General features: G+C 36.7%; 1 protein-coding gene across 2 annotated transcripts in view; it reads left to right on the top strand.

Moving 5' to 3' along the window:
* The window catches only part of LOC149083282 (neuroligin-3-like), a 335,669-nt gene that overhangs the window by 168,261 nt on the left and 149,004 nt on the right, over positions 1-18,404 (top strand). Inside the window, exon 7 of one of the 2 annotated variants that reach the window (XM_089236506.1) lies at positions 5,690-5,886. The exons of the other annotated variant lie outside the window; for it this stretch is intronic. Coding sequence (XP_089092632.1) covers positions 5,690-5,886 — 197 coding nt within the window. The remainder of the gene's footprint in view (positions 1-5,689; positions 5,887-18,404) is intronic. 2 annotated transcript variants of the gene reach the window in all.

Below are 18,404 nucleotides of genomic sequence, written 5' to 3'. Positions count from 1 at the left end.
ATTCTTCTCTTTAACACTCCACTGTACGCAACAAGTGGTTAAATCAGAGCTTAACCAATCAAACTTTCTTTTATCCTGATCCAGCTGATACCACCCGAGTAAACACTGCTAGTCTCTTGCATCTAAGACAAATATATGATGCAGAAAAACACCTCGTTATCAAGACCGTTCCCAAATTGACTAGAAAGTACTTTTCCCATCATCAATAGAGAGGCAGAATGTAAACCATGCAATGTGCATTTTTCACGATTCCAATATTGTTTCCTTGGAATTGAACAGTCCCAAATTGGGTGCTGATTTTAAAAAAACCAAGGATTTCATTCAGGACTTGCAACAATGGTGGAAAATTGTAAATTGCAAGCATCCTTGCAAAGGAAAACATCTGCGTGATCAGTATTGTATGTTTATCATACTTTTTTTTTCATAAGAGTATGTTTTCTAGCATGTGTAAATGTGGAGGGGAGGGAACCGTCTTTCACTATGCTACGCCATGCGAGCATACCAAGGACTTTCATTTTGGCTCTACTACGCCACAGAATTACACCACTTGGAAGCAACAGTTACTGAGAAAACACTCCAGTATCGAAAGAATTAAGTGCCTTATTAGATACGTCATTTCAAACGAAGACAAAATTACGTTCGTGTCTGCGGAAGACAGTAAATTCATGTCGTAAAGTGATTAAGGAGGATTGTAGTGGCCTACACAATTCACTTTGTGTGATGTAGTTTTGACTGCAAGGGCATCTGAAATATAAGAGAATATACTTTAGAACAAAATGTAATGAAATCTGCATAGCTCACAAAACTTCAATACCAGAATTGTAATTTTTTCAACTTAACACTAGAATGACATAGTGGGGTCATCCCCACACATTGCTCAATATGGCACTCCGAGAAAGAAATGCATCCTGTTATCACTGCATACGTTCTTGATAAATTTATGAGGTTCTATTTTTTTTTCCGTTATTTCATTCGTCAAAGTTTCTGTGGGGTCAAAATGATTCCAACTCAATATTTGCGAAAGACATTTTTTGTCTGACAGCCGTAGTGTTGAGATAGAAATGTTATCTCTGAATAGCACCAGTTTTGTCAATAACGGTTTCAAATTAATGGCGAAACATCAGATATCCAAGGTGAGCATGAGGATAGTGTCGTTAGAGAATTGTATGCAAGATCTGTATGATCAATATTTCATAGTGTTGTTTGCAAGTACTGTGTTTTCGACTTAGAATAAGACTAATTTTAGTGCTTGTAAAAATATAGTAAACTAATTTAGTAATATATAGTAATATCATTTTAGTTTTGTTGTGAATTTTATTTTCCGAGTATATTTTAATCATATATCTTCAGTTTTTAATCATGAAAATTGCGTTCAAAAAATTTTATAATTAAAAATTTTTAACAAGTCATGCATCCCTCCATTTTTTATGAGTGTGTGTCCTAATAAAAGAAAATTTTTGGGAAAATAATTAGAGAAATTTAAAAAATTATTTAGTGAGCTAATTGACAGATGAATGGAGGCATGTAAAAAATACAAATACAAATACAACGCCACAACAGGCAAAATGCCCAACGAGGTGGAAAACCCATTGCTTTTATGAAAACTGTTTTTGTTGATTTTTTAAATGCATTAATACTTGCTGGGGTGAAAAATGACCCCACAATGATAGCAATTTAACACAGAATTTTCACAACTCCAGTTAAGGGTTAAACAAAAATTCTGACTATTAAAATATTACAACCAGAAATGAAAGAAATTTGATTTAAAAAAAAAATGCATTTGAAGAAATAAATTGGAAATAAAAAATATGTGAATGTTTGGATCGAAGTCATATTATGATACAAATGCTGAACATAGGCTTACCTTGAGATTTCAAAATAATCACGGAAATAAATGGGAACAACATGGATCATGCGAAAATAAATGGGAAGAACCACCTAACAAATGAAGAATTGGAGAAATTAATTTAAAATCATTACGTAGCGAAATTCAAAGTACACGATCTTTGCAAAATAAAATCCCTGATCTGAAAGAAGAAAGCAAGGCGAACATGTCGGCCTCAATCGATGACTCATAACTTGAGTTAGCAACACACAAGCAGGCCCGGGCAACTGGCAAAGCGACTTTGTTTTCGTAGCATTTAACGGCAATCATTAATCAGGGGCATGTTCTTGGTTGCCGAAATTCCTGTATAATCGTTATTGTATTCCATTAACAGCCACGCGGTAAACACGTTTTTTCGTCCGCAGCTTTGTAATTTGAATTTTTTTAAATCGTTTCTTCCGATTAAACATCTTCAGAAAGAAAATAGAAAACTTTAAGCTATATACAGCTAAATATAAAGCTTTTAAGAATTCATATACCCAAGATTATCAATCACTGATAGCATCCACGAAAGGAAACACATACTTTATGAACAGTATGTAGATGTGATTTCTCTATTTTGCGTGGAAAGACTGGCATGGAATTATATTCTTAGGGGCAATGCTGAACCTGCCGTGGGGGGGGGGGGGATATAGCTTTTTCTTAATTTATTTAAAAAAAAAAATTTTTCGAAAATTTATTTTATGAACTTTTTTTTGATCGAGTGTCGGGGGAGCGGAGTACCCCCCCCCCCCCCTCGGGAGAATTTCTGGATTTCAAAAGTTGGCACGTCTGCATATGTTAAACTTACTTTTATTTAGATTAAAGGGTGTTATATATATATTCAGAATGATAATTACTGAGGAAAAATATCTATTTTGATATTTAAAATTTTTGGATTCGCCCAAAATTTTATTCCATATAAAAATTCTCACGCAGCATCTGTTAATGCACTAATTAAACTCATTTATTTTCACCTAAAAATTTCTTATATCAGGGTGTATAAATTCACAGAGCTTTAAAGAATATTTTCAACCAAAGCAGAGCTGGCAAGACTTGATACCCAAAGCATTTGTTTTGCACATTTGAATACAGCTTCGATTGGAAAACCATTGCATTATAAATGCTAGTAAATGTACCATATCATAGTGCAAAAGTAAGAATAACTTAGTTTGACATACAAGCTAGCATTGCCAAATTAAATGACATTTTAGTCCTACAATTTAGTATTTTGGTCGCTAGATATATTTCATTTTTATGCGCACTAAGAGTATCGTTTTAAGTATCAGTGATTATCTAGATGATTTAATAATAACAGAAATCCACATTACATACATGATGTAATAAACTTTTTTAAACACTTATCTGTTGTAAAAAGAGGACAACAGACGGTTTATATCAATGCAAACATATATAAGCAGTTGAAGAAATTTGGTAAGGTCAAGAATCATCTTGAATCAAAGAATGTCAAATCGTTCCACAGTTTTCCTTGTTCACAGTTTTCAATGTTCATGTTATGCTTTATTCAAATTTTATAAGAAAAAAAAACATATATGTTGTCTAAAAATAATTCTGTGGAGAGTAGAAAATTATTTTAGAATCATATTTAATATTTATTCTTTGTATAACATAGTCACTTTAAACATTACATGCAATTAACATGTGCATTTCCAATGGGAATTTTTATATCGAAAAGCAATATTTGAGGTTTTTGACAAAGATTGTGATGTGACAGTTTAAACCGTCAAAAACTGCCATGTGTCAAAAACCTGCCAACCCTGGTCTGTATCATAAAATATGAGATCTAAAAAATCTATGAAACAAATTCCCTGAACCTGTCTTTTTTTTACGGTCATCCCAACACATAACGGTCATACGAACACATAACAAGCGCAACACTTGCATGAATTATCTTTTCGTTCCTTTGAAACCAACAATGACCATGGACTAAACCAGTGGTTTTTTTCTTCTTAACCTAAGAAAAAAAATTTTTATCAACTTTTTTTTATGTTTTTTTTCGTAAGAATGTTCATCTTATGCTTTATTCAAATTTTATAAGAAAAAAAAAACATATATTGTCCAAAATGCCGCTGTGGTGGTCGAGTGGTTATAGCGCCGGACTCGTGATGCGAGGATCCGGGTTCGAACCCCACAGTGGTGGTCGGCTGAAGTTGGTTTTCTGTGGTTCCCAACTTCAAGGCGCAAATGCGAGCCGATCTCCCCGTTAAAAAGTCTCGCCACAGAGAGCAACAGTCCTACAACGGTAAATCATTCAACCATAACACTTCACTCATAGTTAGAAAAACTGGGAGCAGATGACAGCACTACACATAACAAGCATTACACAGAAACAAACTTTACGTCAAGTTGCACTACACGTACACGCACCGATTCGTTGGGGGGTTCCGGGGGGAGGGGGTGTGCATGTGTGGTGTAGCAGTGGTAGGTACGGCCTCCAAAAAATGGCTCGGGGATCCATGATGTCTTAAGTCAGCCACCTCGTTGGGCAATTTGCCTGTTGTGGCGTCGTATTTGTATTTGTATAAAATAATTCTGTGTCGAGAGTAGAAAATTATTTTTGAATCATATTTTTTAAATATTTATTCTTTGTAAAAAAGTCACTTTAAACATTACATGCAATTAACGTGTGCATTTCCAATGGGAATTTTTATATTGAAAAGCAATATTTGAGGTTTTTGACCGTATTTGACAAATGTTTTTGACGTCACAGCCCTGGTCCGTACAGTGACAGTTAATCGAAGTTTTACTGTAAATTATTTTCAATCAATGGAAACTTTGATCTTGAATGAGCACAATGTCAGTTAACTCTATAATGCCGAGATCGCTCGAAGTCGGCCGAGTAGGTTAATGCCCATAACCGCCTCAAGTCGGCCCAGCTAGGGGGTATGGGTATGTTTTGGTGGGCTTTTGTCACCAACGGGGAAGAAGATGAAAGCTGTTGTCAGAGGCGGGAACGGAAAAGACAACTGCAACGCCCTATCAATGGGATTTTAAAAGCTGATGTACTAGAATGTTCCTTGAGAATGGACTAAGGGTACTCAATGCATTTTACAAAGATATAATACTGAGAGGAAAGGGGGTGTTTTCAGTAGACAAATTATCTCCCAAAAATCCATTGATATGAAAGGGTGAACGTCAATGCAAAGGGTGGCATGAATAGAAACTCATGGAGAAAGGGTGGGGAGAGGGAAAGTGGCCGAAATTTGGACGAGTCCACTTCAAACACAAAAAACTTGGTATTTTCACGACCCTCCCAGGTTTTCTATCTAGGCGTTAAAGAGTTAAAACCACGGTTTAAACCGTCAAAACTGCCGTGCATCAAAAACCTACCAACCCTGGTACGCAAACGGAGTTTTGGGGTTCTAACCCCCCACCTCCTCAAGCCAAAATTATAAATTATAGTGTTATTTTGCAGGGAAAAACGTAAACCTCCAAACCTCCCCCACTTCAGAAGAAAAAAACAACTTTAAATCCCCCCCCCCCCTCCCAAGAGTGCATTGGTTTTCATTTGTAAACCTGACCAAACTGCTCAAACCTCATGGCAGAGTATATCTGAACATCCCCATCCTTGCCATTTCCGTTCTCATTTCTTCATTAAAAAATGTCTAGCTGAGATTTAAACATGCTTTGCTAGTGAAACACTTCACAAACTAATTCTGCACCAAAAGCTATGTTTTACTTCCTATCTTTAAAAGGGCTTCAAAGATTTTCCTCTTAAGACAAGCTTAATGTTGTAATTCCTGATTTAAGTGATGCAAAAATAGAAATATTATTAAGTTGCAATATTTTTGTTTCAAATTTCAGTGGCTGATCAAGCATTACTTAGATTGAACTATGGAATATCGATTGATGTTTTTAGAAAAAAAATTGAAGGTTATCAGTTGATGAATAACTATTCGATAAATTTTTCCAAAGACAAGATGCTTGAAGCGATTCTCTTCATGTATTTACCTAGTTTGGATGTTCATAATGAAACACTTATTAGGCAAGCTTATGTGGATGTAAGTTATTTTATATTACTTTACAGTTAAACGATTACCTATATGAACGATTGCAATCGTTTTGTAGTAATTATTACAGTGTGAGACATAATTATAAGACACCATGAATATTAACGAAAAAAATAGAAAGACTATCTTCATAATAATGAAACAAGTGCATGCATGCCGTGTTGTTTACAATTATGAGTGAAAGGATGTCCCAGAAACAGTTATTGATGTTTTTACAGTAGTAGTAGGATTATGTGACTTCATGCAAATTATTTTTTTTTACTTCTCTTGATAACAAACCAATACAAGTACCTTATCAGTAGAAAAAATACTACAGGTTACTTCACTTAGTGCGATCAAGAGATCAATAATTACGGGAATAACAGCCGGTTAATTCTAGTAAATGTTCAACTAAAAATAACTTTCGTAAAAATTGCTGTATGCGGTGCAGATCCAACAAACATTTTTCATCATCTTGTCCGCATATAAAAACCATTTGTCATGCGTTCAAAAATTGGACATCTTGCCCGGTGTCATGTCAATCGTCACAAAAATCAAATGCCAAGTTGAGAGTTGAAAGGGTTGATCCGAAAAACAAAAACGATTCGGTATTGTTAGTTTCAAATCAAACAGATAGTTTATTCAAACTGTCAAACTTTGATGCTGCTGATTTGTGATTACCACAAGCTCTGCCCCCAGCGCGTGTGATTCTTCGAGTTGAACAATGCGACCTTGAAATGGAAGTTGATACGGGAGCACCTTATGCTCTCATTTCACAATCTACCTTTGAACATTTCAAAACGATGCTCCCTCGTTTGCAACAGACAAACAGGGTTTTGAGATCATATACTACGCATGAAATTTCAATTTTGGGAAAAATTTATGTGAATGTTATGTTTGGAGATACATCGGCGAAACCCAGTTTTTTGGTTTTTTTAAAAAAAAATTGTTTTTTTTACCAACCCTGTCCGTAACTGATAATCATGAATTGTTACCCTTAAATAAGGCTTTAACTCTTTAACGCCCAGATAGAAAACCTGGGAGGGTCGTGAAAATACCAAGTTTTTTGTGTTCGAAGTGGACTAGTCCAAATTTTGGCCACTTTCCCTCTCCCCACCCTTTCTCCATGAATTTCTATTCATGCCACCCTTTGCATTGATGTTCACCCTTTCATTTCAATGGATTTTGGGAGATAATTTGTCTACTGAAAACACCCCTTTCCTCACAGAATTATCTCTTTGTAAAATGCATTGAGTACCCTTAGTCCATTCTCAAGGAACATTCTAGTACATCAGCTTTTAAAATCCCATTGATACGGCGTTGCAGGTCTTTTCCGTTCCCACCTCTGACAAGAACTTTCATCTTCTTTCCCGTTGGTGACAAAGGCCCACTAGAACATACCCATACCCCCTAGCTGGGCCGACTTGAGGCGGTTATGGGCATTAACCTACTCGGTCGACTTCGGGCAATCTGGGCATTATAGAGTTAATCATGGTCATGAAATTCTGCAGTGATGTTGATTTTAGAACAATAGCTAAGATCAATTATTATAATTATAAATAATAAAAATTTGGGAAAGTTTCGTAACAGATAAAATTTTAATAATTTAATTAACTATTATCCCCTTTTTTCTTTATTCTTCCCCTCCCCCATGTGAATGTTGGTGATTAAGTTGCAATTTGTAGCCTTTTTTGCAGGTCCAGGATAGATTAATTGGATAATCCAAATTTTGAATAAATAGAACTTTTCTCAGTGACTTTGGACTTTGAATTAACCAAGTTCGACCGTATATCATTGTTAAATTTGATTGCCAGTATCATGATAATAAAAATATTTCAATTACCGCAGTTTTTAATATTTATTTAAAAGATGAATTGCATAATTGAAATTCTGTATCATGTTGCATATTCTGCCAAGCCGCTGATGTTTGGCGACATTTTATCTTGCTTGGTGAGAAACCTAACACGCACACATTTTGGCTGGCAGTCAGTGCGGAAAGAACACACATAACAATCGTCCTGAAATTGTTAAGTTTATAAATTACTAGGGGGGCGAAGCCCCCACAACTCCTCCAATGGACCTAGCTACTCGTCACATCTTTTTTAATTATAAAGTTAAATATTCCTCAGGCACTGTGAATGCTTGCAAAATAGTCATTCAATTGCCAGTTTCCCACTTCGATTTCAATAAGCAATGCACTGCCATCATAAATGCAGCATAATACTTGATGCACCACAATACATACGAGATACACCACGATAGACAATACAGCACAATAAGTGCATTACTTACTGTGCTGTAACTTTTCTTGCGAAAAAACCATGCTTTGCTCCTACGGAATTTGGCTGGCGCCAGAATTTTTTTCTGATTTGTTAAGCCCCATATTAATTATGCATCACTAATGCAATTGTGATGCAGTGCAATAAGGAATGCTCCGCTATATGCGATGTATCACAACACGCAAAGCACCACCATCTGCAATAAAGCACAATACTCAATTCACCACTATATGCAGTGTCCCACAATGAGAAATGCAGCATAAAACACAATGCACCACTATCAGCGATACAATAAAATAAGTAGTGCACCCATGATAAGGAATGCACCCACAATAGGTGAAGTACCATAATATGCAATGCACCAAAATACCGTAAGAACTGCATTACAATAAGTAATACTGTACAATATGCAATCCACCACAATACGCAATATATCGCATCAAGCACAGCACAATAATACGCAATGCATTACCATAAGTAATACAACATGCAATTCACTACTACTACTAAACCAGACATGCACCTTGTCCATATTCCTCTGCAAAATTTCTAACGAATTGGTACATGTCGGAATGTGTGTATATGTATAGTGAACCTTCCGTGAAGTTTGTTTCTGTGTAATGCTTGGTGTGTGTAGTGCTGCCATCCGCAATCAATTTTTTAAACTATGAATTTTTTCTTAACTCGTAGCGTGTGATGTGTAATGAATGAATGAATAATTGTAACGTTGTGGACCTGTTGCTCTCTGCTGCGAGTCTTTTTAATGGGAAGATCGGCTTGCATTTGTTCCCTGAAGTTGGGAACCGCAGAAAACCAACTTCAGTCGGCCACCACTACGACGACGGTGGGGTTTGAACCTGGGTCCTAGCAATGCGAGTCTGCCTCTATGACCACTCTACCACCACAGCGGCAGCATGTAATGCACTACAATATGTGATACATAACAATATGCAATGCACCCTATTGCAGTGAACCGCAGTAAGATGTATAGCACAATAAGCAGTAGGCACTGCATTATAATAAGCAGTATGGCACACGATGTACTACAATACGCAATGCACCACAATCAGCAATTCACCATATTACAGTGCACCACATTAAGCAATTCAGCACAATAAGCAGTAGGTACGACATTATATAAGCAATAGGGCACACGATTAACAATAGGGCATGTAATGCATAACAATATGCAATACACACTGCAATACAACACTATACATTGCAATACACACCACAGTACACCATAACCACTGAAATATGATAAGCAAGCAATGCAGTATAATCAGCGATGCACAACTATTTGCAGTGCACTATAACAAGCAATGCACTATACTAAGCATTGCAATGAGAAATACAGCACGTGATGCACTATAGTGCATAACAATCAGCAATGCACCACAATAAGCAATACAGCACGTGATGCACTACAATATGCAATATACCAAAAATAGTAATGCACAACTATTACTGTACCACACAATACAACACACAAGATACGGATACCAATTTTTATTGCGTCAGATCCCGCCTTGTGGTTTGAAATGTGCAAAGCCACCCTTGAACTCATAACACTGAAGCCGATAACAGACTCAAAAACTATGTACAACCACTGCGTTTCTCACCTGCTACCGGAAATAGCTACAATGGTACACGATTTCATCATGCTGGGAAAGTCAACTTGTATGAAGAACTGAAAGTGATCATCATTAAACATTTCGGCAAATTGAAAACGGAAGAAATCTGATGTCTGTTGTCCATGAAACAGCTGGATGATAGAAAATGTTCAAACTTCTCCGAATCACATGCAGCGTCATGCAGAAAATTACATTACAGACTCTCTTTTAGAACTGTTCCTACAGCCGCTTCTGCTGATTGTTACTTCACTTCTAACTGCCATACAGCTACTAACATCACATAGAGCAGCTGAAGTCGCGGATTGCATCCTGGAGTCAACGACGATCGAAATCAAAGAGATTACGAAGCCATCGATCACTCAAGCTAGTGCAGCTTACTTGAATTCTGAGCTGATTGAGGAAATACAACAAATACGGCAAGAAGTTGCTGTTTTGAGGCAAGCCAGGAGTTATTTTTGTGATCGAAACCAATTCTGTTTCGGACGGAATAGTCCAGTGAGTATTTCTTACGTAAGTTGATATCATCGCAAGTTCTGTTCCAAGGTGAAGAAATGTACAAAGCCATGGTCCTGCCAGGGAAACGACAACGCCAGAGGTAGCGGCGACATGCCACTTTCCGGTAAGTTCTCGATGCCTATTCGTACTCAATTGTAAAACAAACATTCACTTTGGAAACGACAATGCCAGAGGTAGCGGCGACATGCCACTTTCCGGTAAGTTCTTGATGCCTATTCGTACTCAATCGTAAAACAAACATTCACTTTCTCGTTGATACTGATAGTGACTGTTCTCTTGTACCAGCAACCAAAAATGATTTCAAATTATTATAGATTCAAAATTTCAAAGCTGCAATCGCACTGGAATTAAAGTATATGGCTGAATATTACTCACTTTAAATTTAGGCCTTAATAAACCGTTTGTGTTTTAGTTTTTCACTTGTGAGGTGTAATGTGCGATCATTGGAGCCAACTTCCTTCATTATTTCAACTTATTACCCGATCTTAGGAGTAGAAATTAGTTGATTCAATTACCAAATTGGAAGTTTCAGGACATTTAAATTGCACTGATCTTCACTCTGTTAAAGTGGTGTCGGAAGATAGCATCTATCACTCGAATTTCCCAATATCCCAAAATCACAGCGTCTCGACCAGCCCATTAAGCAAAATACCATGTATTACATAGAAACTTCTGGTTCACCAGTCTCTGCCAAAGCTCGCAGGCTGAATCCAGCTAAAATGAAACTGGTCAAATCAGTTTTTTGAGAAAAGCTCAATTTCGGCCATATTCAACCTTCCAAGAGCAGTTTCTCTTCTCTACACATGGTCCAGAAGAAAAATTCTTTGGATTGGTGACCATCAAGAGACTACAGAGCACTAAATGCTCGTATCATCAATGACAAAAAAATACAGCATCCCGAACATTCAAGACTTCACTGCAAAACTTCACAGGAAACATTTTTTCTCACGTAAATTTAGTTTCTGCATATCACCAGATTCCAATTTTTCCCAACCACATATACAAAACTGCCATCACAACACCATTTGTTCTCTTCGAGTACACACGAATGCCTTTTGGTCTGTGCAATGTGTCATCCAATGTTTTATTGATGAAGTGTTGCGAGATCTTCCATTTACGTATGCTTTTTTGTTGATAATATTCTCATTGCATCGTCATCACCTGAGGAGCATTTTCATCATGTGAGAGCACTTTTTCAGTGACTCAACAACTATGGCCTCTCGCTGAAGCTTTTCAAATGTGTGTTTGGACTTTCCACAGTTGACTTTCTTGGAGTACAGATTTCACAGATCGTCATTAAGCCTCTTCCAGATTTAGTTGAAGCCATCGCAAAATATCCTGTAGCCTCCACTCTCCCACAACTTAGAAAATTCTTGGGACTTTTCAACTTCTACCATCGCTTCGTTCTGAAGGCTGCTCATTTGGGTGGAACACAGAGACGCTGGAAGTCAAAAATGATTTGTGTTGCTCAAAGTTTACGGGACATTACTCAGTACAGGGGGTCGTAACATATATTTCCTATTGACCATACGTCCCTTTTTTAACTAGAATGTCCCGTTTTTATCCTCAATCTGTATTTGATTTCAGCAATGACGGGTAATTTAACCTACTTTTGTGGGAAAAGATTTTCGCCTCAGTAAAATATGGTATATCTATGGATCTGCCTCAAGGTGATCAAAAATTTAGAGAATTTTTTAATAAATTAAAATATCAACAGAAGTTGCATATAGCATTTATATGCATTTTCTTTCTATTTCGGTTTGTTTTAAATTCTTTTTAAATGTTAGTGATTCAAACTTTTTCTGGGAGGGATACCCCGACTCTCCCACAAAGTTTGGTTCTGCGCACATCCCTGAGCCTGCGTACAGTATATGTAGACCTCTTAATGTTTTTATACGCTCAAATACATGAGTGTATACATATATATGAACAGGGTTTGACAAATCCAAAAAATAATAAAAATTACGTGCCCACAAAATATAAGTGCCAAGATTTCCCCCCCCCCCCCACAAAGTCCGTCAGAAATCCTGTATTCTGACTTGTTCAGGACCCCTTCCATGCTGACAGACTAGTCGACGTAATTATCAATAATTCTGTACTGTCTTCAGACTTCAATACAGTTATCATACATAAAAATATTAGGCGTGAAAGACATTTTCTTAGTCGCCATGGTGACCTAGTGCCTGGGATTTGTCAATCCCTATATTTTTCCTTCAAATTATTTTGAACCAAAATTTTTTGACAAAGAATTTTGGAATTTTTTGAACCTAATTTTATAAATTACTATAACATGAGGAAACATTGACGGGCCATGGCAAAAAGCTTCGAGAACTAAATCTGGCCATGCGTTGAAGACCCCAGGCTTATAGGGGGTCTTGGCTATACGTAATATGGAAGGCTTGAGCCAGGGATCTTCAACGCATGGCCAGATTTGGCTCTCGAAGCTTTTTGTCGTGACCCGCCGATGATTTTCAGGAAATGGTTGTCATTGAAAAACGATTACTTCTAGAATTGAAAGAAACAATTTCGGAATTAATTAAAAATAATAATTTCTGATGAAATAAATTCTAGAATGAAAGAAAATGAAAGGAATAATTCCAGAATTCGTTAAAATTCAGAACTACTAAAAGAAATAATTATAGAATTTGCGAAATCAATAAGAAAAGTAATTTCGTAATTTCTGATGGAAATCATTTCACAATCAACAAAAGTACAATTACATAGTTATTGGAAGAGAAATAATTTCAAGATATTTTGAGAAGGAAAATAATTCTTATAATAATTAATAAGAAAATAATTACCACAATAAATAATTAAAAAATAATTTAAAGTATTTTCAGATTAAAATTAATCTTGTAATTTAATCAACAATTAATCAAACTTTTTGAGAATAAGTGAAAAAACAATTTCAGAATTAATCAAAATTGATAATTAATAAAAAGTAATTTCAGAACAAATAAAAGTCTTCAAATATTTTTCTCCGGGTTAAAACATGGGACTTATTGACCACTTCTATTAAGATGTCACTAAATCACAAGATTTGGTGGCCCGTGGGCTTCATGGGAAGTTTAAATTGACCCATCGTGCTTGAAAAATTGAAGACCCGTGCTGTAAGCTGTTACTTCTAGCTAAGTACGGAACCCCTAGAACAACACTTTGCCCAAGGGTTCATGTTTTTAACAGCCTTGAATAGAACCAGGACAATTAGAGGACAACAACAGGGGAGTGTAGTGAAGCTCAATAAACTCGAGTACTTGAGTACTTTTGGTTTGCACTGAGGTTTTTGCACTTTTGTCAATTTCGGACAGAGCAGCTGGAAGAGAGATAAAGCATGTTGGAAAATGACAGAGAGTGAGAGAGAATTTTCTCGTGGGGGGAGGGGGGTGTTTCGATTTTTTTTCTTTTTAGGGGGGGGGGTTACGTTTTTTCCTGCAGAATAACACTGTAATCTCGGCTTGAGGGGGGTTAGAACCCCAAACCCCCTCCTGTTGCGTATGCCAATGTATATATGGGACAACCAGTAACTTTCAGCACCCCCAATGTTTTCTTCACGGCGACGCCGCTGGCTGATATATGGGGAATAAAATGCTTGTCTATTATTCTACTGCTTACTACCCCCCAAAATACATTTCTGGCTACGGCGCTGAATTCAATAATATAATACCTCCTAATCACCAAATTTCTCCCTTCTCGGTTGTTACTGTACGCCTTACATTAGTCAATTATTTTTGTTAGTCAAGGAACAATTATTTTTCTTGACACTCTTTTACCTCCCATGAAGTTTAAAAACTTTCGTATCCTGGTAAATCCATCTCCCGTTATAATCCACCCCCGGATAATTGAGGTTCTGTTGAACTTTTATTAAATTTTGTCACAAACGATACTTATACATTACACCGTAAGAACTGTTTCAATTAAAAAAAAAAATGATTGTGATAGCGAATAAACTTAAATAGACAGACGTCATAGCTCCCCAAAGCAGAGGCGTATGCAGGTACAACTTTTAAAGTGGACATGAGGAGAAATCAGAGAAATTTCAATTTACCAACCCTCAGAAAACATTCAAATTAATTTAAAGTGCATATAAAAAGTATTTCTTTTGATATTTTAATTACGATAACATTTTCAATTTTTCCAAATTTTTTATCAGTTTAGGGGGAAGCCCCTTCACCACCACAATTCCTTCGTATGCATCTGCCCCAATGCAATGTGATGTACAATCTGGGTACCACTGGTATTGCACATTCTGCAAATTTGATTATACATAGTTAAAAAAAAATGTTGTCAGCCTGCAGACAATCGCTAACACAAAGTTAGTCATGAAAAAAGGAAAGTTCTGATACCTTGTTTTTATAAAAGTGAACTTACATGAGGAGCAACCCGTTTCTTGATCAATGCCGATATGAAATTTCTTTGAGGAAAAAATTTTAAATTTTTCTTTCAGCTCTGCGTGAGAACGTTTCATGTTACAAATGATGTATGCTACTGGGCAGGGAAAGTCCAAACAAAATAAAGGAACATGTTTTCAACAACAGCAGCAATGTAGGTTTTTTTTGCTATACAGTCACCAAATATTTCCCAAGAAAATAGGCAGGATATATGAGCAACAGTCACCAATCCCATACTGATCAGCGGCACTCTTTTTACTGTGTAAAAGGCATTGCAATACAATTACTAAGTTCAAATATTCCATGACGCCGATCTAGGGGCGGGTGTGTCACCAAATATTGGGGGTTTGGATGCATGCTTTTGTGTGCATGGATAGCCGTAGGCAAAAGACAATCACGGACAGCAGCTGCAAGGAGGTCTAATTTCGCCTCCAACATATTAGAAAAAGGCAAAAAAAAATATATGGTTCTGTCACTTCAAACCTCCTCCGAAAGAATTTCTGGCAATGGCTCTGATAAGCTCCTTCAAATTGAATGCATTTGTTCACTTGTTTAAGAATTAAAATTTAAGGCTTCAGAATAGAGTAATTTTAAACCTATAAAATTTTATGATTAAAATAAAATAAGCAAGCGCAAAAATTTTAAAATAGGCATCAAGAAAAAATCATTTATAAATAAAGGAAAAAAATAAAAACCTAATATTAAGGATTTAGAAACTGACAAGAGAAAAAATATATATCACTCTTATGCCACATACTATCAGGTGCCATAGCCAGAAATTCCTTTCGTGAGGGACGATCAAAGCGACAGAATAGAATTAACTGTCATCAGTGCCGTCTTAACGCATGGGCCCACCCAGCCACGGCCCGGGGCCTCGGAAAAATGAGAAGTAATTGAATTTTTCAAGAATTTGCTGTGTAGGGCCTCAGAAAAATCACTTGGCCCGGGGGCCCATGATGCTCTTAAGATTACTTACATATCTTAACTTACATTACTTACTTACATGATTACTTACATATCAGTCATTTTCTTATATTGCAGGGAAAAGTGGATCCCAAGTCTCCACTAAGTTTTCTCTCCTGGGATCCAGTTTTTCCGCGATCCCGCACCTAGAATTCAACCGGGAATTTCCCTGGAATCTGAACTCATTTCCCGGGATCCCGGAAATAGAATAAGGTTGAAGCACATCACATTTCTGTACTGAATTTGACTGGACATGTCTAAGAAATTTTTATCACTATAGAAGCATGCATTTTATAAACTGTAATCATTGGCGTACGCAGGAGGGGAGCAGGGGGGGGGGGTTGTGGTTCTAACCCGCTCCCTTGAGCCAAGATTATAGTGTTATTCTGCAGGGAAAAAAGTAAACCCCCCAGAAAATTCTGCATACACCTATGACTGTAATCAATAAATTTTGAGTACAATTATTAGTATGAATAGATAAATTATTAAATTAAGGAAATACACGCCGTACATTCAACCCTTTAAACTGAATTAACAAGATATCTCGTCGATCTCTCACCTCTAATTTTAGCGTTTACAAGAGCAGACATTTTGTAAAGTTGATCTCTCAAAAACTTTTCTATTTGCCTTATTATTTGTTAGGTCCCAAAAGTGTTTTTTTAACTCAAAAATAACTTGCAAAAAAATAATCCATTAATGTCTGCTCAAGAGGGGGGATTAAACACCCCCAACTCGAATTGACCTTTGGAAGGGGCAGAAAAGGAGCGCAAGGAATTTCTTCCAGAAAAAATCCGAGTTATAACTTTCAAAAAGCATTTAAATTAAACAAAAGAATAATTAAGAATTGTCCTGTGTCCCCAGGCTGGAGCCTCTCCACCCAATTTTGTTATTCCAACAGTGCAAATTGGTGATTACTTATCATTAATTATCATTTTATCATTAATTTCATAATTCATCTATTTATGAGAAAAAAAGAATTGCACAGGAACGGTAATAAAAGGTCCATGTTATATGCAGCTGGGTTACAATCAAGGACGAGTTGAAAAATTTGCCACACCATAGCTTCTAGTCTAACTTTTTGGTAAGTATTTATATGGTCCCCACATCCTGAAGCAGGGACCCACTGGAATCTTCGGCGGGCTCCCATAGTAAATTTAAAGCTTGGAAACAAAAAATAATGTTAATTATCTTGGGCCCAGGGCTGGATCACTGTCAGCCCTACGCTTGCGGGGGGGGGGGCAGGAGGATTATTGGTGTGGCTGTAAACTGTAGAAATTAGTTTTTTCTTCATGTGGAAAATGTACTGTATATCATTTAAAAAAAAAACAAGCAGGGACCATTGACGACAGGCATTCTTCATTGTATGGTTATCAGCTCTCTTTTCACTGAGTAAAAAAGACTGACGGGATTCAATTCATAATTAATTGCATGTGCTCAGGGTAAAACATCCTGCAAAACCATCTGAAGTGTCTGGTGCCCGCACTTGCTTCACACTGGATACCGCGGTTTTTCTTTTCCTACAATTTCAACAACAGGATGCAAATCCCTGGGGGGGAAGGATGAATATGAAAAATATCGGGAAGTAGATGACGATGGCATTCGGTTACGGATGCCTTTTTAGCCAAATACTGTTTTGTCATTCCCAGGGCTAATGAGCTAGTGCTAGACATTTTTGGATATGCAAGGTTTTCGTCAATTGGTAGGTTCCCGGGAAGGAGGGGGACAATGGTAGCTGTTGGTAGTGCGTTTAAAGAGGCGAAAAAATCACTCACTTTAATAGCGATTTAAAATTTCTTTTTTTTCACGCAAACATAGAAAAGCGCTTTCAGTGTAATATATAAGCTATTTTTAAATGATGTGGTAGAGCCCGGAAATTTAGGCACTAAAAATTGTCGAAATAGGCTGGCAAAAAGACACTAAAAATACCTAAAATGGGCACTAAAAAAAGACATTTATAATTTTTGGAAGGAAGAAAAATAATTAAAAACAGATATTAAAAGGGTCCAAAAACTAGCTGAAAAATTGGTTGCACTTAATCCATCCATTGTTTTAATTATATTTTGTAATAACGGCATTATTATCTAAGTTAAATTGGTTTCAAGCCCAAATAAAAATAGATCCTCAGGATTAGGGTAATTCCAGGACCCCCATTACCAGACGTGGAGCCGGTAGAGAAAATAATCTGTGGGGCTCCTTCGAGTTGCAAATAATTCTCATTTATTTGCTGTATTTTTTGGAATAATCATTATCATTTTTATAGTTGAAACATTGCTATCTCATTTTTTTTTTACAAAAATAGAGCAACTTTTTTTAAATATTACCACATATGAGGGTAAATACAGACATAGGCGTACGCAGAATTTTCTCCGGCATGGGGGGGGGGTGCGCGTTTTCCTGCAAAATAACACTATTATATATTTATATAATTTTGGCTCAAGTGGGAGGTTAGAACCTCAAAACCCCCCTTTGCGTACACCAATGAATAAAGGGTCCCTTCAAACGCCGGACCCCGTGTGGTTGTATCTGCTAAACGTCCCTGAGGGCCACTCTGGTCAATTTAATTGAATATTAAATGCTGTATGTATGTTTAATAAGTAGCCATGGTTGTTGGCAGTGCATTTATGGCACAAAAAATAAAATAAAAACACCATGTGCCCTGTCTGCTCCTATTCCGTCTTGTGTGAGCCATGATGTCAATTCATGACCTCTTGGAAGAGCCATCAGCCCGCTATGCACATACAACTTAGTCC

The sequence above is a fragment of the Pholcus phalangioides genome, unplaced genomic scaffold, assembly GCF_987345545.1.
Source record: "Pholcus phalangioides strain wild (caught in Gottingen) unplaced genomic scaffold, Ppha-v1.0 ptg000009l_1, whole genome shotgun sequence".
Classification (NCBI taxonomy): Eukaryota; Metazoa; Arthropoda; class Arachnida; order Araneae; family Pholcidae; genus Pholcus; species Pholcus phalangioides.
This window is presented reverse-complemented; position numbering and strand designations above follow the sequence as displayed.